This window comes from Oratosquilla oratoria, chromosome 24 (genome assembly GCF_046742065.1).
Source record: "Oratosquilla oratoria isolate Oo_2021 chromosome 24, ASM4674206v1, whole genome shotgun sequence".
NCBI lineage: Eukaryota > Metazoa > Arthropoda > Malacostraca > Stomatopoda > Squillidae > Oratosquilla > Oratosquilla oratoria.
Genome location: NC_134800.1, coordinates 54795213 through 54819873, shown reverse-complemented (window position 1 = coordinate 54819873; position 24661 = coordinate 54795213). Strand labels below are relative to the sequence as shown.

Below are 24661 nucleotides of genomic sequence, written 5' to 3'. Positions count from 1 at the left end.
GGAGCATACACATCTAGTCTGTCTTAGAAAGCTTTATATTCCCTTGTGCTGCACTGATCAACATTAGCAGGCCATGTCAAGAAGCCTTTTGAAAGATTATCATGGGTTGTTATGGACTGGCTTAAATGGAGTACATAGCGCTGTCAACACCTATTCAGGGGAATTATGATCAAAACCTGAAAGATTCATGAGTCCCTTGGCCTGTTGTTCGGCTGTGAGGCATGGGCGCTGAATGGTGACCTGAAAAGACACCTCGAACTCTGGTTTCAAGTGTCCTTGGAGGACTGTGAGGTATCGCTGGTATGACGTCGTGTCGAACCAGCGACTACAACGCGAGACCTAATTCGTGAACGCCAAGACTATAAACATGTGATATACTTCCCTGATGATGATCCCAGTCACAGGGCTATCTCCATAAAAGACAACTTTTGATGGAGGAGACGAAGGGAACGACCTCAAAAGTTATGGCTGAAGCAAGTCAACAACCCTGCTGAGGGCGGTCTGGAATAAGAAGGGTTGTTGCATGATGGTTTGATCGGAGAGTGGCTTTCATCCGTGTTTATGAAGTGTACTTCCATACCTGCTCCTCTTGTAGGAAAACAGATTTCCGTTGTCATGCATTTTTTCGTACTGGAAGTATTCTGAAAGCCTTGCACTGGTTTGAAAAACACATGTACATTAAATTTTCCACAGAATTTTAGATATTTCCAAATGTATGAGTGACTTATTCTCATCAGCAGATCCGCAATATTTTCAGACAAAATATTTTTTGCCTTAATTTACTTTCATAAATTTCTTCTTCAAAACTGATTCGCACTAATTCCTGTGCAAATTATGTATAGTTCATACCCCCATATTGGCCTAGACTTCAAAATGCTAATCAAAACTTCGAAGACTTCCAATATTCCAAAGTTAGTTGGTTATATTTGGTAATCACGAAATTTCGGAACATGAATTTAATAAAGTTGGAATATGAAAATATATGGACACATGGCACGATGGCATAAATTCATGTAAATAGATTAGCCTAATGTCACTTTTATTTGCCAATGATACAAAATTTTATCATACGAACAATATTTGCTAACAGAAAATTCGGCTAACTTTTGGCCAATTTGCTCTTCCGCAATTCATTTTCTGCTGAGGAGTTTTCTTAAGCTCCATATATTTCGTTTTTTACTTTTCGTAATTTACCTATGTATTGTAATACTAAATAATTAAAAAAAAATAACATATGATATTTTCCTGTAACAGATCTTTGGAAGCATACGCTGTACTGTATTCAGACGCAGCACAACGTTCCAACAATAAAACGATACCAGCCAATCAGCATCTTTGTAACAACTTCCTTTGCATGGCGTTACATCACCTATGAACATATAACCGAACTCATGCAATTTGCTGGGTTATTCTCTACTATTAGGAGGTTGAAGCTCACTTTGAGATTACCAAGAAAATGTCCAAATATGGACTACTGCGCAACTGATTTTCCTCTTTATTGATATTATTACTTTCATAATTGACTCCCATACGCGTGCGTGTTAAATCACGCACGCGCACCATTATGTTATACGCGTGCGCAACTGCATAGTATCTCTGGGCGCATGCCCTATTTGGGAGAAAATTATTTTAGTATAAAATAGTTACCCCTGTGACTTCTTGGGCAGAACAAAGGTTCACACTTACCCATTTTCTCGGCAAGGTGAACTGTTTGAAGCGACACTCCCGACAAACTTGTATGTGATAGATGATATATGCACATGGTTATGTACAGACCATCAACAATGTACTGTAGTACCAAATTATGTATAAACTTGAATGTATCGGCCAAATAAAAGGAAATTGATAGTTTCCCATCTTCTACTCATGTATCCTTCTGAATGGGTATTGGAACGCCACACCCACTCTACATTCCACTTTATCTAGTCCCACAACATGTAAGAAGCATTCATTCAAGCAGGCAAAATTAAAGGCACACATATTTTGTTAGTTCTGATTATATTACATTGATATGGTTTGAGAAAAGTAACTAATTGAGTTGAATATTTTCTAAAGCCTTCGGATATATGGGAATGCAAGTTAACTTGCAAGCCCCGACGTCACAAGAGTCGGTCCAAGCCAGTCGCTGATTGGCTGGTCTCGAGATTTAGAAGTGACGTCACACAATATGGCAGCGAGTGGCATCAGGGAGATGTTTGAACTGTGATTGTAAAACAACTTATTTTTGAGGAAGTAGCCAAAGAAGCTTACTAAATTCCACGTATTTGTGTGTTGAAGTAAACTTATTGCATACCCGACCATGGGCAGAGGTAAGTAATTGATAAAATGTGAGTCTAAATGATGTTTACAATTCGAAGCTCCTATTCGCTGAAAACGGGATTGTTCCAAACTAAAATGGCGTGAATGGTGATGCACGAGCATGAAAACGTATGAAAAATAATCATCTGACATTACAAAGATGGACTTTATATATTTTTAAACGATTACCACAATTGTTGGTATTGAGTATGTGTTAATTTATTTTATAAAACTCTTATAAATATTTGACTTTAAAGTACCCTTCGACTCCGCTTCCAAGCTTTGTTGTGATTCATATTGGAAGCGCAGAGGACCGTGGACGACGCGAGATAGTGAACAAATGTAAACAATGTATTCGCTTACATGAAATATTCGAAAGACTTTTTGCATGATACATTGAAGCAACACTAACAGCTGTGAGAACATATGACTGTAGTTTGGTGACGTAAACATACAAACAATTTACCCGGTAGTGTCATTTAGGCGCGAAAATTTGGCAACAATACACGTGATATTGTGTTGTTGTAAAAGTGCAGACGATGAGACTTGTACATCAGTTAACCTTGCCATAATTATCGTAATTGATTCGCCTCTTGAAGAATGGTCGTCTCCACTGGTAAGCATTTCTGTTTGGCTGTGGATAATGAAAGCTCTTGCACGGATGTTGGTGGATTAACAGAGCCAGCAGACTCGTAGACGCAGGCAAGTAGTAGTAGAAAGAAGGTTGATTCAAATATTGACATTCGTGGTTTTATGAAATTTAGTGCCGATCCCACACTATGAAACTGATAGTTGTTGCCAGGCAGTAATTATATAAAGTTTGAGACTAACAATGCAACATCCCTCCCCGAAATTGCATTCAAAGGAGTTGTGAATGTGACTTGTTACATAACCATTGTTTACAAATTCTAACCAGTTATTTTCATTTTACTAGTTTGTATTCATTATTTAATGTACTAAGTTATTAATTCCTTAAAGCTATAGTGTATAATTTCACTTGTGATTTTACTGAAAGTTCACATTATTGTACATTATATGCACATATATACCAAAGGCTTTTTCCCCATTACAAGGGCATAAATCCATCCGCACCCATTTTATCCCCACATACTCCACTCCCATTCACCACCCCTCCCTCCCTCTTTACTTGCCTTCTCCTGAATGATGGGTCATTCCTGCAACACGCCCACTGCCCTGGTTATAGTAGGGTTATATCCTGTTTGGAGCATTGGTAACACTTGCTTTGGAAGGTGGAAGGTCCGAGTTTGATCCCTGGCCAGTATAAAAGTACTTTCATGGCTTTCCAACCCTTTTCATAGCAGTGGACACCAGGGGTGTGGTAGATCATTGTTGCATGTACATGGTAACACGTAATCAGTATGATTGAGTTGATTACGTTGATAACAGATTTCATTTGCAACCATAGTCATTCCATCTTACAAAAAAAAAAAAAAAACTTTACATATACCATTTTTCATCATGTGACCATACATACAACCTTACCAAGTGGGATTAAGCCATTGTGTTGTGGTACAGATACTGCATCATCCCTCAAGGGTCCTAAGTGCGGATAGATCTCAGCTGCATCAGTAATGGACACAAGAACTTTCAAAAATACTTGTTGGCTTAATTTCACCAAACGTTGACCTTAGCATAACATGTTATAGTTTTTTCATAGGAGAAAAGAAATAAATCTTAAGCAGTCCTTATCATAGTTTTGATTTTGTGCATTTATGTCATGTAATATGAAATTACTGTATATTCCTTGGGAATGGAATGCAGATTTTGTTTAAAGACATTACACTGATTTTTAAAAACTTGTTATTGTAGCTCAGATTAGAATCAAATTTGCTTGTACTTTGCCATAATATTTTTCTGTAAAACATTATGTACTGAGTATGATGAAGTAACAGTCATAAAAAAAATTTGATAGCAACTTTGCTTAAATGATATAGATGTAAAGTATGCCCTTTATCCTAATTTTAAGTGAGTTGAGGCCCTTTACATGTGGTATTCACTCCATACAGATGTATATATGATTAAAGATAAGTTGGTTCTATTCCAGCATCATGTAAAAACATTTTTTTACTCAATTATTTTTTTCATCAGAAAGATCTATATTTTCTATGAAATAGGATAGGCTATATCATATTAGGTTAGGAGCTATTGGATAACTTAAGTTTCCTGTTAAACATCCATCTGTGTTATTCTAGAATTTTACTGATAAATCATGTTAGATCATCTGCATAGATGGCCATAGCATGGGATGAACAGGATGTAGTAAGGATGCCTGGTAGAAGTGCTATTGAAGCTTCAGTCTTCCTAAAAAGCAGCTAGAAAAGCTGAGGAGCAGTGAAAACAGAGGTGGAAGTGTTGATACAAAACCTCCAGAAATAGATGCAGATCAGAGTTGAATGTCAGTAAATGAAGAAGCATTGAGATATAGCAGGGGAGATGTTCTGTTCACCTCCAGATACTTTAGACTCATAATTTGCTGAAGTGTGCAAAACACCATGAAAGAATCTGAACAGTCTAAATCCTCATCATAAATAGCAACCTCCCTTCCCATTCAGAACAACTCGTGTCAGGATTGGTCAAGTTGCCCAACCCATGATTTTTATAGGTGTTCTCTCTGTCGCCACTGAGGTTGTCTTCTGGAGAGATCACCCTGTGAGTGCAGTCCACATTAGGGAAGCATATCACATTGCTGGAGTTGCCATTCACAAATTTTATTTATAATGGGTCTTAACTGAATCATTTAGCAGTCCCTAGTTTGATACATGGTCATTTCAACAATATTCTACAAATCTTTGAAGGCACATGATACCATAGATTTCAAGATGCCTGGAGTCAGCGTTCAGCTTCCATGTCTTGCAGACATACAGCAAGACAGTGAGCACAAGCACCTATAGAATTTAGATCATGGTCCTCGTGCATAAGTATCAATAGTGCCTTATAACTGGTAAAGCAAGTTCATAATACTATGGACAGTGACAGTCCTTCAAAGGAATAACAAGTACAGAGGTTAGCAACCTGTAGCTTGGGAGCTTTCAAGCCACTTGTGTAGCTCCAGAAGCTTCTTATAAAATAATTATTCCATCAAAACAAAGGATTACAAAGGCAAAGCATGCCGACAGGAGACCTTTTGATCCATATCTAGGTCGGATGCAAAAAAAAAAAAAAAAAAAAAAAAAAAAAAATCATATTAATAATAAATTAAAACTATAACAATGTAAATAACAATTAAAATACATAAATAAATGCATTGGTATAGTTGAATAACAAACAAACAGGTAAATAGTAAATGATAATAAATTGACATATAACTAATAATAAATGAAAATCAGACAGACAAATTATAACAAAACAAAAACAAATAATATAACATAAATTATAATAATTACAGCATCTTACTTAGGTATTTATCTAAATGATTCTTAAAGCTTCGAACTGAACTACATTGCACTACCTGTGCAGGAAGTTTATTCCATTCATTAACTACACGGTTGACAAAGTTGTTTCTACCTACTTCCAAATTGAATCTATTTCCGGACAGTTTGAGACCATTGTTTCTTGTCTGATTCTCATTCAATGTGAAAATTTGGTCACTTTTGATGTTGTCAATTCCCTTTAAAATCTTAAAGACCTGTATCAAGTCACCTCTGAGTCTACGCTTTTTTAGGGAAAACAGATTCATGTGCTTAAGTCGATTTTCGTATGATTTATTTTTTATATTTGGAATCAGTTTTGTGGCTCGCCGTTGTACTTTTTCCAGTCTGTCAATGTCTTTAATGAGATTCGGTGACCATACGGAAACAGCATATTCCAAATGTGGACGAACTAACGATTTATATAGCTTGTTAATGAGTGATGGACTTTTGAAATCAAAAGATCGCGCAATCAATACCAGAATCTTATTTGCTTTCTCAGAGGCTGAAATACACTGCTTGGATGATTTGAGGTCGTTACTGATAATTACGCCGAGATCTTTTTCACTATCCACTTTTGTTAACGAATTTCCAAATAACTTGTAATCGTACTTGCTGTTATTTTTACCTATGTGCATTACCTTGCATTTACTTGTGTTAAATTTCATTAGCCACTTTTCAGACCATTGCTGTAATTTATCTAAATCTTCTTGAATATATAATGAGACGTCATGTACTGGAAATTTGTAAAACATTCCAGTTAAAATTATATATTCATTCGGCTTTGAAGAAATTTGTAGCCATCAATTATTATGATTTGTAGAAATGTCTTTCCTAATCTGAACTTATTTTTTGTATTGTGGCTCTGACAGCACATTTTGATTAACCTAAAAAAAAAAGGAACTTCTCGCCATAAGGGGTGCGGGCCTCTGAGCTAGTATGACCTACCACTACAATGCACCAACATTGCTAGGTGTGTGAAGCTCTTCAAATACCTCAGTGCCCGTACTACATACATGGGCAGGCTGAACTTTCATCCACTAACCCCCAAATGCCTGGATCTTGGTCTAGGTCCAGAAGACTAGGAGTCTCAGCTGTCTTGCTTCCTAGTACAATGACTCCAGGGCTGCAACCAGGATCTCCAGTGATTTCACTGGAAATACAGCATCAGTGGTAAAGACAAGGGTAGTGTTGCCAGTGGATGGTATACAGTAACATAGACTGATAACTGTCCAATATCAAGTCCATGGAGGTGTTGAAAAGTGCTTGTGATACTGCATTCTTCCCTTACTTCTGGATTAACAGGAAATAAACTGGACATGCCTTCCCTATTTCACAACACACAGTCCCTAAGCCAAATACGAATTCATTGATCTTTGCAGGAGTCTAATAGATACAAATATCCTGAAGCATCCCACCATGTCTTCTTCAGATCAGCATAGTTTAGAAGGAATCTATGTTGGCTCACCGCAAGAACATGGTGCTATGATCTGATCAGTTGTTGACCTACTGGGTGTGAATCCAGACTGCCCAAGCTAGGAAAGTTGCCCCAAACATAGCATGCCTCTCCATCACATGGCTGGGGAGCTGCCCCAAGTACAGTCATACAGTCTGTGACCACAGCAATAAAACAATGCATAACAGATAAAGGGATGGAATAGCAGCATTCCCAGACCCGTTAAATCCCCCTCCCCCTGCTGCCAGCCTTCCCCACCTTTTCTTCTTCATCAACAAAATGGTGTGCTTTCCCCCTTACACACCACTGACTGGTTCACATCTCCCACCCAACATATAGCTCTTGATAGCAACACAGTATTGCCTCTAAATAAAGAAGTACTATTTAATTTTTGGTGATTAAGTAAAGTATTTACATTTACATTATGAAGATGCCACAAATATTTCAGAGGCTAGGTTTACAGGGAACAAAATGTATGAATATTTAAGATAGATAGTTATGTGTTCAAATCTATTAAGAACTTGTCTTATACTTTTTAGGAACAACGAGACCAGGGACTTCAGATACCCAGAACATGCCCCTATTTATGTATTGTGAAAGTGAGGGGCTTTCAGAGTCACAGGTCAACAAATTTCACAAAGTACAAGATGATCTTCACAGATTGCAGGAACTGTTCAAAAGCAGCAATGCACAGGTAAGGTACAAGTTTTTAGTATCTTACAGACCAGATGTTCCTGTGAGCAAAATAAATAAAGTTTTAAGTGTCAAATAGATCCCTGTGGTCCATGTTACATTAAAATATGTAATAGTTTTATAACCATTACAGACCTAAGGTTCTCCTAAATGATTAAAATAGTTCAGCAGTGGCCAGAAGAATTTTTTAAGGGATCAGTGATCACCTGCTATTGGTGGACATTCAAGGTAGTTGACAGAATTATGTCCCTACTGCCTATGAACCTGGTCTTTGCTTCATACAATATCACATGGGCATCCAAATGCAGGAAGAGTTATAGTAGTTTTCATCCAGTTTGTCAATTTGTTTGCTGTTATTAATGAAGCTGGTCGAGTAGGTTACAGTGTTGTTACTTGCGGCAAAGATTGAGGGGATGGTGGTTTGAACCCTGCCACCAGTGAAGTTGAACCAAAGGCATAGTTCATTAAATTTTGTATACAAAGTCCTCTGTAAGGTGCACTATCCTTGCCTTCCAGTAGGAGGGAGTTTGTGACATTAAACCACATCATCATCATCATTAATGTTAATTAGAAGGGCCAGTCAGAAAAATTTGACACAGCCCAAAGGGATTTCTCCCCGTCTTCTCCTTTTCTGCATGAAGGGACAAAGGGGTGGGGGGTCGCTGATTTAATGAAGCAGCCTTGCTGTGGATGTGCTGTGTCTTGTGACACTGCTTCTGACCCAGGGCAGTGGACAAGATGCAGGGATGACCCATCATCCAGGAGGTCCCAAGATATGAGGGAGGGTAGAGGGGAGTGGAGTGTGATAGGGATGGAATGGGTGGGAGTGGTTTATGCCTTTGTTTTTTGGCTACCTCCCTTATAAGGGGGAGAAAAGCCTTTGGTATATGTATGTAGAAGGGCCAGTGGTGGATACTTGCATATGGTGGTCATGCAAGATGGACAGCCTAGCTGCCTGCTTTCAAAACCCATCAACATCCTCCATTTGGAGGTGCATCTATGAGGGACACTTGATCTTTGGGCTGGGCCCAAGGTTTCACTATCATCTTCAATTGTATTTCTTAGACATAGAATCAGTCCCACACTGATATAACACAGTGCGGGAGGTTCTGAGGATCATTGGCAGTCACTGTAGGGGTGTGGGTTTCCCACTTATGGAGACTCCAGGCAATGATTAATTGATTGATGGAATAGCAATTGGAAATGCTAGCAAAGAGGTGGATATACCCACTTCTTTGAGATAGCCCGCACCCTTCCATACATTTTCTGAGGACACTGCATAGGTTGATTCAGCCACTGGACTGGGTCCTCAAGATTTTGACCAAGAGATATACAGGTCCAGACAATGGCTTTTGAATTTTATTTGTAAAGCTCTAGATTGCTTGCTGTAAATGTTTAATGGAATTGTTGGAATTTAAGATTGTCTATTTTGTTTCAGATACCTGGTGATGCACGATATAGGCCTTATGTACCCATAAGACCTCTTGTAAATGGTACAACCAAGGGTAGCAGCCCTCAGTCACCACCAAGTGGGGGAAGAATTGGAACAAGATCACAGGCAGTTTCACCTAGCAAAGGCAACGTGTCCAACGGGAATGCTGCAAATACCAAGCCGGTATGTTTATGAACAGCTTCACTATAATATATTTATATTTTGTCAGAGATTATGCCTTGAACATGTTTACATAGGTGCCCATTATTTTACTCGGACTTAAACCGCACACCTTAATTAAATTGTTGAGTGTTAGCTAAAGTGACCAATGATTGGTACATGCATGTAAAGGTCCAGCGCCTCCAGAAGATGCAGCCCCGAGGGGCTACACTCAGTCCCGAGACCTTAAAGCAATAATCTGGACAGTAGTTTCTGATGATGACTGCTTCACCTTGCCCGGAGTGGTTACAAACAAAGCAAGTGTACAAAAAAGCCAAGGGAAATAATGGTGGAGTTGTGAGCAAGTACTTGCATTATCTCTTATTACTGCAGCCAAGCAGGTGCTGAACATAGTTGTTAGTGATGAGAAGCAGAAGGATGCCATGATGTCATGTAGCCTGGCCAAACTTTGGCAAAATTCAAGCACCCCCAACAACATCATTCTATTTTTTGGACTTAGTTTGTTCCACCTCAGGTCCCCGGGTGCATTCTGATGGGAGTTCATGATTTTAAATTGAATTGATGATTTTTGGATTAAAGCTCTAATGAATGAAATGTACTCTTGTTATCAATGGCTATCTCTTTATTTGGTACATTCTCTGTCATGGTCTATAATTATGTTTCCTCTTGATTTTCTACAGGTTGGAGGGTACGAGATGCCAAAGTTTATCATCTTACCAGGTCAAGTTCTCCAGGCCTCAAGTGCAAACACCGTTACCACAAATGCTGCTGTAAACACCCAAGGTAAATAAATATTTGCATGTCCTTTGGAAAATTGAATAGTGGTTTGTATGTATGAGTGTAGAGAAAAGGGAGGCTTTTTGGATAGATTTAAATTAGTATTGAGAGTTTTGGGAGAAATGTCATTGTAGAAGTATTTGGAGATCTCAATGCTAGAGTAGGGGATTAACCAATAGATGGAGTGGTTGGAAAGTTTGGAGTGCCAGGTAAAGATTACAATGCATAGTTAATAGTAAAAGATGTGTTCAGAAAGATAGTTCATGATACCTAACACAGTGTTTAAGAAGACAGGCATAAGTACACATGGGAAAGGGAGGTTGATAAGGCATTAATGGACTATGTAGTGGTATCCAAATAAAGGGAAGAGTTCTGGATGTTCATTTTCTTGGGGGAGAGAATGGGGAAATATAATTTTTTAGTGGAAGGGAAGATGAGAGTGGAAGATAGGTGGAGAAAGAGAAAAAGGTTGAAAGGTTAGAGAGATGCTTAGAGTGAACTATTTAAATGAGAAGGAAAAAGTAGGAGACCAGGAAAAGGTAAGAAAAGTGTGGAAGGTGGTGAAGGAGGTGTTGCAGATGTATGGGATAGGATGAAAGCTGTTTAGAGCAGTAAAATTTTTAGGAGAGTAGTAGAGGTGAGGAGGAGAACAGGGGTGGAAAGGGAGTTGGGAGATAGGGTTGATGAAAGAGTATTAGGATGGTTTGGACACATGGAAAGAATGAATGAAGAAAGATTAGTAAAAGAGGTGTGGAAGGCAGAGGTGGAAGGAGTGAACATGAGGGGCCGTCCTAGGATGAGATGGATGGATGTGGTAAAAGGGGCATTACGAAAGAGAGAAATGTCTGTTGAGGAAGGATGGGAGAGGACAGATGATAGGGGTAAATGGAGAAGGGTTGTGTATGGATAATGTTGTGATGCATGAGGGGGAGTGGGTGGGGGATGGGGGGTGAGGAAGTATGTCTGAGAAATAATTTGAAGCAGCCCGAAGGGATTAATGAAGCAACCTTGCAGTGGATGTGCTATGTCTAGCGACACTGCCACTGACCCAGGGCAGTAGACAGGATACAGGGATGACCTGTCATCCAGGAGGTGCCAAGATGAGAGGGAGGGAGGAGGGTGGAAGGGAGTGGAATATGTTGGGGATGGAATGGGTGGGAGTGGTTTCCATGCCTTTTTCTTTTTGGCTACCCCCCATGTAAGGGGGAAAAAGCCTTTGGTATATGTATGTAGTAGAGCCTGTGTTAGAATTAGAAATGGAGAGAGTGAGTGGTTTGAGGTAAAGGTGGGACTTGCTAGGGGTGTGTTATGTTGCTTTGGCTGTTAAATTTATACATGGATGGGGTTGTACAAGAGATAAGTGCAAGGGTAATAGGCTGAGGATTGGAGATCGTGAAAGAAAATGGGAGGTGAGCCAGCTGTTGTTTGCTGATGATGCTGCACTTGTAATGGGATCAGAGGAAATATTAAGGAAATTAGTGATGGAGTTTGGGAAGGTGTGCAAAAGAAAGAAGTTGAAGATAAATGTGGGTAAAAGTAAGGTGATAAGATGTACAAGGGGAGAGGATGGCAGCAAATTGGAAGTGAGTATTAAGGTAGACTGGAGGAAGTGGATAGTTTTAGATACTTCGGTGTGAATGTGCCGGATAGGGGAGAGTGGAGGTTAAGGTAGAATGTAGATTGAGAGAAGCAAGTATATGCCTTGGGTGATTAAAAAGTGTAATGAGAAATAGACATTTGAGAATGGATACTAAGAGGAGATTGTATGAAGGAGTGATTGTACCAACAGCACCATATGGGGCAGAAACATGGAACATAAGAGAGAAGTTTAAACATGTTTTAGATGAAATGCCTGAGAAGTATGGTAGGGGTTACTAGGCTGGATAGAGTGAGAAATGAGGAGGTTCGGAGGAGACTAGGGGTGGAAAGGGAGTTGGGAGATGGGGTTGATGAAAGAGTATTGGGATGGTTTGGACACATGGAAAGAATGAGTGAAGAAAGATTAGTAAAAGGTGTGGAAGGAGTGAACATGAGGGGATGACCAAGGATGAAATGGATGGGGTAAAAGGGGCATTGGGAAAGAGGGTAATGTCTGGTGAGGAAGAAGGGAGAAGACGGAAGACAGGGGTGAGTGGAGAATGGTTGTGTATGGATGATGCTGTGATGCATGGAAGGGTAGGGATGGGGGAGTGAGGGGAGTATGTGTGATTGATATTTTGATGCAGCCTGAAGAGATTTCTCCTTGTCTTTTCTTTTTCTACATGAGGGGACAGAGAAGAGGGATGACACAGGTTAAATGAAGTGTCTTAGCTGTGGATTTGCTGTGTCTTGCTACATTGCTTCTGACCCAAGGTAGTGGGCAAGATGCAGGGATGATCCATTGTCCAGGAGAACATAAAAATAAGGGAGACTGCAAGAGACCATTAGGCCTACACTAAACAGTTCATGTCCGTTACCTGTCGTCCCCATCCATAAATTTGTCTAACCATTTCTTAAAACAACCGATAGTTTCAGCGCTAACTACATGGTTACTAAGTCTGTTCCATTCGTTGACCACCCTATTAGTAAACCAATTCTTGCCTATTTCCTTCTTAAATCTAAATTTGTCCAATTTAGATACATTACTGTGAGTCCTGCCCTGTTGTCTTAATATGATGACCTTGTTTGTCACTTGTACCTTTGATCCACTTGAACACCTGTTTAGATCACCCCACACTGCATCTTTCTAGAGAGTGTGAGTTAAGGTGCCTAAGCCTCTCTTCATAAGGTAAATTTCTGAGCCCATGTATCATTTTGGTCATTCTCCTCTGCACTGATTCTAGTGAATTGGTGTCCATTCTATAGGACGGAGACCAAAACTGTACCACTTATTCAAGGATGGGTCTAACTAACGCAAGATAGAGTTTGATAATTATCTCTGCACTTCTATTTGTAACTGTCCTGGCAATGAAACCTAATGTTCGGCCAAGAAAAGAGGAAGGGAAGGGTGGTGAATGGGAGTGGAGTGTGTAGAGATGAAATGTGTGGGAGTGGATTTATGGTTTTGACTTGCTTCTGACCCAGGGCAGTGGACAAGGTGCAGGGATGACCCGTCATCCAGGAGGTGCTAAGATAAGAGGGAGGGTAGAGGGGTGTGGAATGTATTCAGGGATGGAATGGGTGGGAATGATTTTATGCCTTTTCCTTTTTGGCTACCTCCCTTGTAAGGGGGAAAAAGCCTTGGTATATGTATGTATGTACTTTGGCTACCTCCCTTGTAAGGGGAAGAATGCTGTATGTATATATAAAAGAGGGGAGAGTTCTGGAGAACTGAAGGAGTGCCTATATAGTTCTGCTTTACCAAGGAAAAGGGGACAAATGTAATTGTAGTTTTAGAGAGATCATTTTGTTGAATGTAGTTTGGGGAGAGTCATTGGAGTAATTTCTGAGGTGCAATGTGGGTTTAAGAAATATAGAGGATGTGTGGATCAGATTTTTGTGGTAACACATCTGAGAAAGTTTTTTCTTCTTCTTCTTCTTCCTCTTCTTCTTCTTCTTCTTCTTCTTCTTGGCACTGTGAAAGGTATTGCAGATGTATGGGATTGGGGGTAAAGCTATTATGGGAGTTTTTATGAGAGTAGGAGAGCCTGTGGTAGAAATGGAAATGGAGAGAGCAATTGATTTGAAGTCAAGGTGGGGCTGTGTCATGTCACCATGGTTGTTTAATGTGCACATGGATTTGGGTGGTACTGGAGGTTAATGTAAAGGTAATGGGCAGGGGACTGGAGATGGTTAAAAATAATGGAGAGAAGTGGGAGGTAAGCCATTTGTTTGCTGACAACAGCATTTGTGACAGGGTCAAAGGAAGGATTAGGCAGTTAGTGACATAATTTGGGAAGGTGTGTGTAGGTAAATGGGTAAAACTAAGGTGAGGAGATGTACATGGGGAGAAGATAGCAGTGAGTTGAAAATAAGTCTTAAAGGAGAGAGGATGGAGGAAATGGACAATTGTGTTTAGGGTCACATGTGGCAGGAAATGGAGGGGTGGGGGTGGAGGTAGAATGTAGACTGAAAGAAGCAAATAAATGTCTTGAGGCATTGAAACGTGTCATGAGAAATAGGCATCTGGGAATGGATGCAAAGAAATGATTACATGAAGGTGTGATTATGCCTATGAGAGTGTATGGGGTAGAGACTTGGAATTAAAAGAGGCATAAAGGATAAGTAGATTGAGATGAAGTGTGTGATAAGTATGGTAGGGGTCACATGGATGGATAGGGTGAGAAATGAGGATGTAAGGAGGAGAGTGGGGATGGAAAGGGAGCTGGCATGGGCTGATGGTTGGGATGGCTTGGACACATGGAAAGAATTAGTAAAGAAAGATTAGCTAAAGGTATGTGGAAGGCAGAGGTGGATGGAGTGAACTTGGCAAGATGACCAAGAATCAGATGGATGGACTGAATGAGCTTTGGGCAAGGTGGATGAGGGGGAGTAGGGAGTGGTTGTGTGTGGATATTTTGACGCAGCCCAAAGGGATTTCTCCCCATCTTCTCTATTTTAAGCATGAGGGGACAGAGGCGGAATGGATTTTAAGTGAAGCAGCCTTGCTGTGGATGTGCTGTGTGTTGTTGTATTGATACTGACCCGGGTGGTGGGCAGGTGACTGTGATGACCTTTCATCCATGAGCAAAGATGAGAGGGAAACAAGGGTGGTGGATGGTTTTTTTTTTTTTTTTTTTTTTTTTTTTTTTTTTCCCTCTCCCATAAATGGCTTGGACTGTTCACGTTGCCCAAACTAGCGATTTTGGTTGATGAAATAACATTTGGCCCAATGTACCTTTTATGTTTTTTCACAACACAAAAACAAAGGTCTGGTGAGGAGAGAACCTCTCTACTGCACCACACCATTGACAACTCAGTCACCATAGAACAACTTTACTTCTTTCAGTGAAAAGTACTCCAAGATCGTCTGGATCGACGGCAGCCTCCAGCGTGGCAGGGGTGAGAATCATGGAGTTAATTACTTGAAATGTATGATTGGCTTTATTGAAATAATCCAGAACAGATATTGTGAGGACACTTTCATTGTTTTGTTTATACATTTTCATTGCAGAGTATTCAGTCAGCAAAGCAGGCTCAAATTGTTAATGCTGGTGCAGGTGAGTTATTATTGCAAGATATTACTGTGGAATTTGAGATGAAAACTGACTAATATTGTTTGTATATCACACCATGCACTACTAATGGAGCATCACATTATTGCTTGCAGGCAACACGGATATCCAGGTTGTGAGTGACAACTTCTCCAAAGTAAAGCATGTAAGCAATATTGTTAGTGAAAGGGTAATCATGCTGCAGCCGCTGTACTCGGGGTTGTCATGGTTCAATAACAGTCCCCTCAACATAATTGACAGCATGTATGATCAAACCTATGTTTGACCCTATCAGATGTAATGTGGTTCTGGGCCATTTTCCGTTTCATTAGTCCCTTTCTTACCATCCGTGTCAGTGGTTAATAGATGTCAGGAGAGATTGCCTTTCTTTTTGTGCCCACATTAACTACTCCAAACATTCTTGATTTCAAAATTATCTTGATCTTAGATTGCAGTTGTGTTGCAAGTGTGGGCTTGAAGTTTGGATATCAGTAAATGCATTCAAATTAAACTTGATATTGAGTATATACTCTTTACTTACTCTTTGGTACTCAATCACTTTGTAAGAACAATCGGTTAACTCTGAAAGGTAATGTGCTCAAACTATGGGATCATATTACCACACATACGTAGGGATCAGTGGTTAAGCTCACCCTATCTTCACAACATTGCATGTTTTTGTTAATCCTGTTATTACATGGAGTTGTTTAACTTTGGTAATACATAATTATTTTTATTTATGTTTGATGCACTCTTTTAGAAAATTAACATTTAGGTAACTTCATATGTTGTAAGCATAAAATAACTTTTTTGAGCCCACCCATAGCTTGGCTTTTTAAGTAGACATTGAAGCATACATGATTATAAGTTATCGTCATTGTTTTTCTTTTATCTTGAATGCTTTTAATGTAGTAGAAATGTTTTTCATAGTTTGGAACCACTATATTCCATTATGTAAGGGAAGAGAAGTTTTGCAGTTAGGAAGCTAAATGTTTGCTCATTACAGATTTTCCCAAGTGCACAAGCTTCAGGAAGTGGGGCACCTTGTAAGGCTGGGCCAAAATCAGCATCCCTTCTTAGTGTCTTCCCACGTCCCAAGAACGCAAGTCCACCGGCAGTTGCTGTCAATAAGAGAAAAGTCCTAGGTGTGTATTCTTTGTTATCATTCGAACAAAAAGTTTCACTGTGTTGGGATGGGTAGTAGAATTTGTTCTTTGTAGTGCTAGATAATTATTATTTAGTTGTTGAAAGAGAGAAACAAAATACAAGGTGATGGAGGCAAGGAGGAGAGAGTTGAAGGGTGCAAATGGATAGGTGATTGATTGATATGGTTTGACGTCACACACTCCCCCCCTATCGGGAGACTAGGACAGTGCCCCTCACAGAGGGCTTTGTAGAGTGGAATTTAATGAACCATGCCCTTGGTTCAACTTGGCTAGTGGCAGAATTCGAACCGCCCTCACCTCAACCTTCGCCGCAAGTAATGACGCCCTAACCCCCTCAGCCAGTGAGGTACAAAGAGCATTGAAAGGTGTTAAGTTGCCAGGGTTGGATGGGTATGATGTTGTGTCTTGAGACAGAAGATTCAGTTATAGTGGATTAGCTTGTGAGGTTGTTGTTGCATCTGACCCAGGGCTTTGGGCAGGAGACCAGGATGACCCCTCAACCATGAGAAACATGGGTGGTGGATGGGAGTGGAGTAGGGTACGCGTACCAATGGAGACGCCCTTACCCTATGCAGATGCAATTACACAAAAAAGTAACATCTACCTGCCGATGGTGAATAGATAGGAGTATAATTATAGGCTCAAAAAATCACTTAACTATCCCCTCATAATATGATTTAAGCCTATAATTATGCTCCTCTTTATTCATCATCGGCAGGTAGAAGTTTTTTGTGTCATATGTGTCTGCATAGGGCAAATGCATCTCCATTGCGCGTACCCTAGGTGCATGCCTTTTGATTTGGCAACTTCCTTTATTAATTGATTTGGTTTAACGTCACAAACCCCTATGGGGAGGCTAGGACAGTGCCCCTTACAGGGGACTTTGTAGCAGGGAGTTTTAATGAACCATGCCCTTGGTTCAACTTGTCCCCAATCAGTGTTCGAATCGTCATCATCTCGACCTATGCCACAAGTAATGACTTCCCTAACCTGCTTGATCAGTGAGCATCCATAACTTCCTTTATAAGGGGAAAAAAGCATTGTTTTTGACCCAAGTAGACAGGGAACAGGGATAACCTTTCATCCTGAAGGAGTTTAGATAATATTACAAGTGGGTGTAGTATAGATGAAGGTTGAGTGCATGCCTTGGATGGTTGTCCCTCATATAAAAAGAGTTGCCCACTGGCCGAGCAGATTTGGGTGTTGTTATTTGTGTTGAAGGTTGAGGAGGATGGTGGTTCGAACCTTGCCACCGATGAAGTTAATTCAAGAGCGTGGTTCATTAAATTCCTCATTAGAAGGTCCTGAAAGGGGCTCTGTCGTAGTCTCCCAATGGAAAGGAGTTGGTGGCGTGAAATCATATCATCGTCATTATGTATGTTTATGGAAATCTTCATGTGTAACCATATTGAATTGGGAGTTGAGTATATGGGGATGGAATGGGTGGGAGTGGATTTTATGCCTTTGTTTTTTGGCTACCTCCCTTGTAAGGGGGAAAAGCCTTTTGTATATGTTAGATACTGAAGTAGATAATAAAAAAATTCAATTCAGATTATATTAATGTGTAAACCATTTGTGTGATGTATTTCAGATGGGAAGGTTAAGAATGTATTGGTTAAATCTTCTCACGAGTTTGTGGAATGGTTACTGGCTGAAGGATTGATTCGTTCCCAGCAGTACTGCACCACTCACACGTATCCAGCTACACAGGCTCATCAAAAATTAAAGGTTGGTTTTTAAATGTTTCATTGCCATTACTAGGTTTTCACCCACAGACTGTTATTGCATTTTTTTATATTAAGATAAATGTAGATATACACAAACACCATGCCTCATAATTACATATATCTAATCTGTCTGTCTATACACGATGGGTTTTTTCCCCATGGCAAGGGAGGTAGCCAAATCAAAAGGCAAGTGCCCACTCCCACCAATCCACTCCACAGAAGATAAATTACTTTTATAGTCGTATAACTGTATTCGACTAAGACTTTTCTTACTTTTTCTTACAGCTTGGAATGTTTTCTGACCCCAAAGTTCTTGCAACAAGTGGTGGCTATGTGTGGATCAGTGAATGTTGTGGTAAAAAGTATGTTTCTGTGTATAGTGGTTCTATATTTGGATCAACTCCCATTGATAAAGTTGGCCCAACATCAGTATTGAAACTAATATATCACTGGGCTTGTCAGACAACAATTCCTAATGTTGAAACTTGGGTCAAGGTAAGTTCATGCATCATCTTAAGGATTGTGCTAATATACAAATGAAATTTAATTTTGTAGTCATATTTACTGTATTCATTTATTACTTGCTGTGTTAAGGCAGCATCAGTCTTGGAGTTCTTACATATCTTGTATTCATACAACTAATTTCTCCATGCAGGTTGAAAAAAGTTTTATCAATAAGATGTACCAATACTTCCGTGCCATTTGTTCTGTGATGCTGCAAGAGAAAGTCTACGACTTTGGGTTTGATGGCACAAAAGTGGAATTAGGGATTGTTAGCTTGGGAACCAGCACAGCTGATGGAGCAAAGAAAGCTGTCAGGGTATGTGGAAGTTTTTTTTTTTTTATCAGTTACTGCATATACACTAGTATATAATATTACATAAACTACAGTATATTTGGTAAAGTGAAGCATTAAAGTATGATGATATAGTGTCTTGTCAGAAAAATACATTACCATGAAAGAAGAGAGAATAATGAAGAAGTAAACCATGTTTGAAATGAATCATAAATCAATGTGTACTATTCTAATAAACCAAAATAACCGCCAAATTAGTTTGAGTGAAGTTCAGAAATTATTCATGTTAATCAAAACTGAACTACATACCTTTACTAACAAGTTGGGGTTCTTGTTCTGTTTTATCATCACTTCATGTCCAAGACCTATACTTAATTAGTTGACTTTACGAACAGGTTGAGATTCTTGGTCTGTTTGACCGTAAATTGATGTCCTACCGTCTCTTTGCTTCAAGCCCGGAGCCAGGATCCAACTCTAGGCATCGGTTTATTCGTATCTTGACTCCAATTTGCAAAGTGGTCAACAAGGGAGCAACTATCATCTGTGATCAGTCAGTTGATAGAAGCTGCCTGTTCTCCCTTGGCTTCTCAAAGGTAAGATACAACAAAGGGATCATAAGGTTGATGTCGAACTTGTGTACATATCTCCAACATGTGATTGGCCAGACAAAACAAGACAATATATTTTTAAGTCCTGCTTGAAGATTACACCTGTATAAGAACTGTACTGGTATTTGATTTTGTTTCTTATGCTGTAGGTATTAGCAAGAAATGTCCCTCCATGCTATGAAGGCCAACTGATATTAATCACATTGGTTATATAAAAGGCCCTTTTCCCGTTAAGGGTCAGGTGGCTGAGTTAAAGCACATATCCTCATAAACAAATATGTTCAATCACCCTTCCAATCTCGGCACCCTGGAGATGAAGGTTGACCAGACCCCCACCACATTGCTTGGTGGATCCAAACCAATGTAGCAAGGCACAGGTTTCCCATTTTCTCAGCTTGGCAGCTGGACCAGGTTTACCTCCATGACCTCACTATATGATATCCTCACTCCTCTTATCGACTCGGAATTAAATTATGATGCAGATGTAGTAAAGAGATTATAGGTAACCCCACTGTATTTTTCTCCCTTGTTTATAATGGGGAAAAAGCCTTTAGTGTATGTATGTATGTGTATCTGATGATCTGATATTCCCCCACCCTCTCCCCTTAGCACATGTACATCCTTAACTCTTCCTATCATAATCCTATTTACCACTACATAATCCATTAACGCTCTATCTACCACCCTTCCCTCCACCACCCTCTCCCATGTGTACTTATGCTTGACTTTCTTCCGAAACACTGTATTTGCTATCATTAACTCTTTAGACACATTTCCACCATCAACTCTCCACTACGATTCTTTCCTGGAACTCCACATTTCCCAACCACTCTATTGATTGGACCATTTCCTACCCTAGCATTAAGGTCTCCCAGTACTATTACATTGACATTTCTTCCTAAATCCTCTATGCACTCATTTAAATCTATCCAAAAGGCCTCCCTTTCTTCTACACTCTTCTCACTGCCAGGCCCATATGCACTTACAAAGACCCACATCTCCTTTCCCAGTTTCACCTTCATCCACATTATCCTTGAGGAAACCTTCCACTCCACTACACGTTTACCTATCTCTTCACTTACTAGAAAAGCCACCCCTTCCCTCCCTCGCCCTCTCTTCACTCCTGATAACCTCCCACTTACACTCCCAAACTTACACTCACCCTTCCCTTTCAACTTAGTTTCACTCAAAGCCAACACATCCATCTTTCTTCTCACAAACATACTACCTATCCCTTTCCTTTTACTCTCATCTGTACCACATCCATGCACATTAAAAGACCCAAACCTTAGGGTGCTGGTTGGAAAACTCCCAGACCCTCTTATGCCTTTACTTTTACGTTTAGGAATGTCAGATCATTTTTTGGTGGAAGGTAAGTTGAGAGTGGAGGATAGATGGAGAAAGAGGAAAGGGACAAAAGGTAGGGAGGTTCTTAGAGTGAACTCTTTGAATGAAAAGGAAAAGGAGAAGGAGTACAAAAAGAAGCTGAAGGAGTGGGAGGGAGTGAAGGATAGAGTAGAGCTAGGTGTGGAGGAGGAATGGGGATGGTTCAAGGAGGGAGTCATAAAGTGTGCAAGGATGGTGTGTGGAACAAGAAGGGCAGGAGGAAATAGAAGAAAGGGTAGTGAATGGTGGGATGAGGAAACAAAGAAGGTTGTAGAAGAGAAGAAGCGAGCTTTCACAGATTGGTTACAAAATAGGATGAGGGAGTCATATGAGAGGTACAAAGAAAAGAAAAGAGAAGTAAAGGTAAAGGAGGCAAAGAGGAGAGCAGATGTGAAATGGGGTAAGAGTATGACAGAAAATTTTGAAAGTAACAAAAATATGTTTTTTTGGAAAGAAATTAAGAGAGGAAGAGGAGGCAAATCAAGTAGAGAAGAAAAGGTAAAAGGTGCAGATGGAGAGATGATAATGGAAGAGAAGGCAGTAAGGGGAAGATGGGCAGAATATTTTAGGGAGTTGCTAAATGTGAAGGAGGATAGGAAGGGAAAGATAGCTGCAGTGGGAAATGCAAAGAAAATGAGAGTGATGAGTGAGGAAAATGGAGGAGAAATAAGGAAGGATGAGGTGAAGGCAATTGTTAAGATGATGAAAGCAGGTAAGGCACCTGGTCTGGATGGATGCCATGCAGAATGTCTGAAAAAGGGAGGTACAGTGATGGTGGACTGGCTGGTGAGGTTATTTAATATTTGCTGGAGAGAGGGTAGAGTGCCGGAGGACTGGAGGAGTGCCTGTATAGTTCCTCTTTACAAGGGAAAAGGGGACAAGTGTGAATGTAGTAGTTTCAGAGGGATGTTTTTTGGGGGCTTTTATGGATCTGGAAAAGGCTTATGATAGGGTAGACAGAAAGGCACTGTGGGAGGTTATGCAGATATATGGGATAGGAGGAAAGCTTCTGGGAGCTGTCAAGAGTTTTTATGAGAGTAGTAGAGCTTGTGTCAGGATTAGAAATGGAGAGAGTGAGTGGTTCGAGGTAAAGGTGGGACTTCGTCAAGGATGTGTTATGTCGCCCTGGCTGTTCAACTTATACATGGATGGGGTAGTGCGAGAGGTAAATGCAAGGGTAGTGGGTCAGAGATTGGAGATGGTTAAAGAAAATGGAGAAAAGTGGGAGGTGAGCCAGCTGTTGTTTGCGGACGACACTGCGCTTGTGGCAGGATCAGAGGAGGGATTGAGGAAGTTGGTGACAGAGTTTGGGAGAGTATGTGATAGAAGAAAGCTAAAGATAAATGTGGGTAAAAGTAAGGTGATGAGATGTACAAGGGGTGAAAGTGGCAGTAGACTGGAAGTGAGCATTAAGGAAGAGCAACTGGAGGAAGTGGATAGTTTTAGATACTTGGGTGCAAATGTGGCAGGAAAAGGTGGAGTGAAGGTGGAGGTAGAATGTAGATTGAGAGAAGCGAGTAAATGCCTTGGTGGATTAAAGAGTGTAATGAGGAATAGACATTTGGGAATGGATGCTAAGAGGAGACTGTATGAAGGAGTGATTGTGCCAACAGCACTGTATGGGGCAGAAACATGGAACATAAGAGAAGAAGAGAGAAGGAGTTTGAATGTGTTTGAGATGAGGTGTCTGAGAAGTATGATGGGGGTTACTAGGCTAGATAGAGTGAGAAATGAGGAGGTGAAGAGGAGAACAGGGGTGGAAAGGGAGCTGGGAGATAGGGTTGATGAAAGAATATTAGGATGGTTTGGACACATGGAAAGAATGAGTGAAGAAAGACTAGTAAAAGAGGTATGGAAGGCAGATGTGGAGTGAGTGAAGATGAGGGAACGTCCTAGGATGAGGTGGATGGATGGAGTGAAGGGGGCTTTTGGGAAGAGGGGAATGTCTGTTGAGGAAGGACGGGAGAGGACAGAAGACGGATGAATGGAGAATGGTTGTATATGGATGATGATGTGATTGCATGAGGTGGAATGGGCGGGGGGATGGGGGTGAGGTAGTATGTGTGAGCAAAATTTGATGCAGCCCGAAGGGATTTCTCCTCGTCTTCTCCTTTTATGCAATGGGGGGTCGCTGATTTAATGAAGCGGCCTTGCTGTGGATGTGCTGTGTCTTGCGACACTGCTTCTGACCCAGGGCAGTGGACAAGGTGCAGGGATGACCCGTCATCCAGGATGTGCTAAGATGGGAGGGAGGGTGGAGGGGTGTGGAGTGTATTCAGGGATGGAATGGGTGGGAATGATTTTATGCCTTTTCCTTTTTGGCTACCTCCCTTGTAAGGGGGAAAAAGCCTTGGTGTATGTATGTTTTTTGGCTACCTCTCTTGTAAGGGGGAAAAAGCCTTTGGTATATGTACGTACAAATACTTGAAGAAAATTATTCATACCTAATTTATTTTTTTTTATCTTTGAAGGTCACAGTATGTGTGGGATCAGAAAATGAAAACAATCCTAACTCGAATTCACACATCATGACCTATCTTCGGAAGCATGTGCCCAAAATGTTCCAGGTAATGTAAAAGTTTCTGTTATTATTTATCTGGAAAGCATAATTAGTTGACTTTTTCATTTGTCTTTATAAGTATTGAATGTGGCATAATAGTGACCCTTTTCATAGTTAATGGTTTACTGAGGGAAATATTTTATGAAACAGAAGGTTTTGAATGTGGACGAATTTGAAAGGGTAAATTGTATTTTAGGTCATATATAACATGTTCAAAATTCGTTATATATGTTGCTTTGATATTAATCATGACAGTTTCTTAAAGTTTTATTGCTATGTTCCTTATAGAGTTCCCTGTCTCAACTAAGCCTAGAGCAAATCCAGCTATTCCTAGATGAATTATGCTGGAGAGAAAGGTTTGGGCACAATTGTTCCATTGCATATGACAACATGCTGGATCATGTTCGCTACCTAACATCAAGAGAACTGGAAAGTAAGTTGATTTTCCTTTCTTGCTGCAGTTTAGTGTTAATAATTACATACTATTTAACTTTTTATCTTATATGCAGTTATAAGGTGCAGTGTTTAGTGTAATTGGGAAAGAACATAAAGGATATATGTGGTGGGAGTGGAAGGGACAAAGATTTTCCTTGTTCAGCCGCCTTGATTTACAGGTAATGGCAAATTAGACACGTTATTGGTAATTGGATTTGAAATGGGTTGTTGTTTTCTATAAAAAAAATTTACCTGAAAGGGACTTGAATACATGTAAAAGAGAGAATTATTTTTATAGTGTCTTGTCAGAGTACAGTAAAGAAAATGTTGAACAATTATGGTGACATTACATAACTGAAGCAACCTCACATTCATGCCAAACATCTTTCTTCATTCCTGACCTTCACACACCACCTACTTGGGTAAAAATTCTCTACTTCCCTGTCTGGGGGTATTGGCTGCTTGTTATTGTGGCAAAGTAGCATGCAGTTGATACTTTAGGGTCTATATGGGGCGCCCCTACGGACCAGAGCCACACATCATTTTGTCTATGATAGAGGAAAACTCTTCATAGAGAAATGATGACA

The 24661-nt window shown here is 40.1% G+C and overlaps 1 protein-coding gene across 5 annotated transcripts in view; it reads left to right on the top strand.

Moving 5' to 3' along the window:
• Nucleotides 1-2145: 2145 nt before the first annotated feature.
• Nucleotides 2146-24661, top strand: part of LOC143038648 (uncharacterized) — a 74392-nt gene continuing 51876 nt past the window's right edge. The window contains exons 1-14 of one of the 5 annotated variants that reach the window (XM_076208144.1): nt 2146-2309; nt 7722-7876; nt 9314-9490; nt 10168-10270; nt 15192-15244; nt 15357-15402; nt 15513-15562; nt 16403-16541; nt 18154-18290; nt 18575-18784; nt 18945-19109; nt 19481-19678; nt 23551-23646; nt 23928-24072. In XM_076208144.1, coding sequence (XP_076064259.1) covers nt 2300-2309; nt 7722-7876; nt 9314-9490; nt 10168-10270; nt 15192-15244; nt 15357-15402; nt 15513-15562; nt 16403-16541; nt 18154-18290; nt 18575-18784; nt 18945-19109; nt 19481-19678; nt 23551-23646; nt 23928-24072 — 1684 coding nt within the window. In that variant the 5' untranslated portion in view covers nt 2146-2299. Of the gene's footprint in view, nt 2310-2411; nt 3001-7721; nt 7877-9313; nt 9491-10167; nt 10271-15191; nt 15245-15356; nt 15403-15512; nt 15563-16402; nt 16542-18153; nt 18291-18574; nt 18785-18944; nt 19110-19480; nt 19679-23550; nt 23647-23927; nt 24073-24661 lie in introns of those variants that run through there. The other 4 variants (XM_076208146.1, XM_076208145.1, XM_076208143.1 and 1 more) reach the window with 4 other exon arrangements.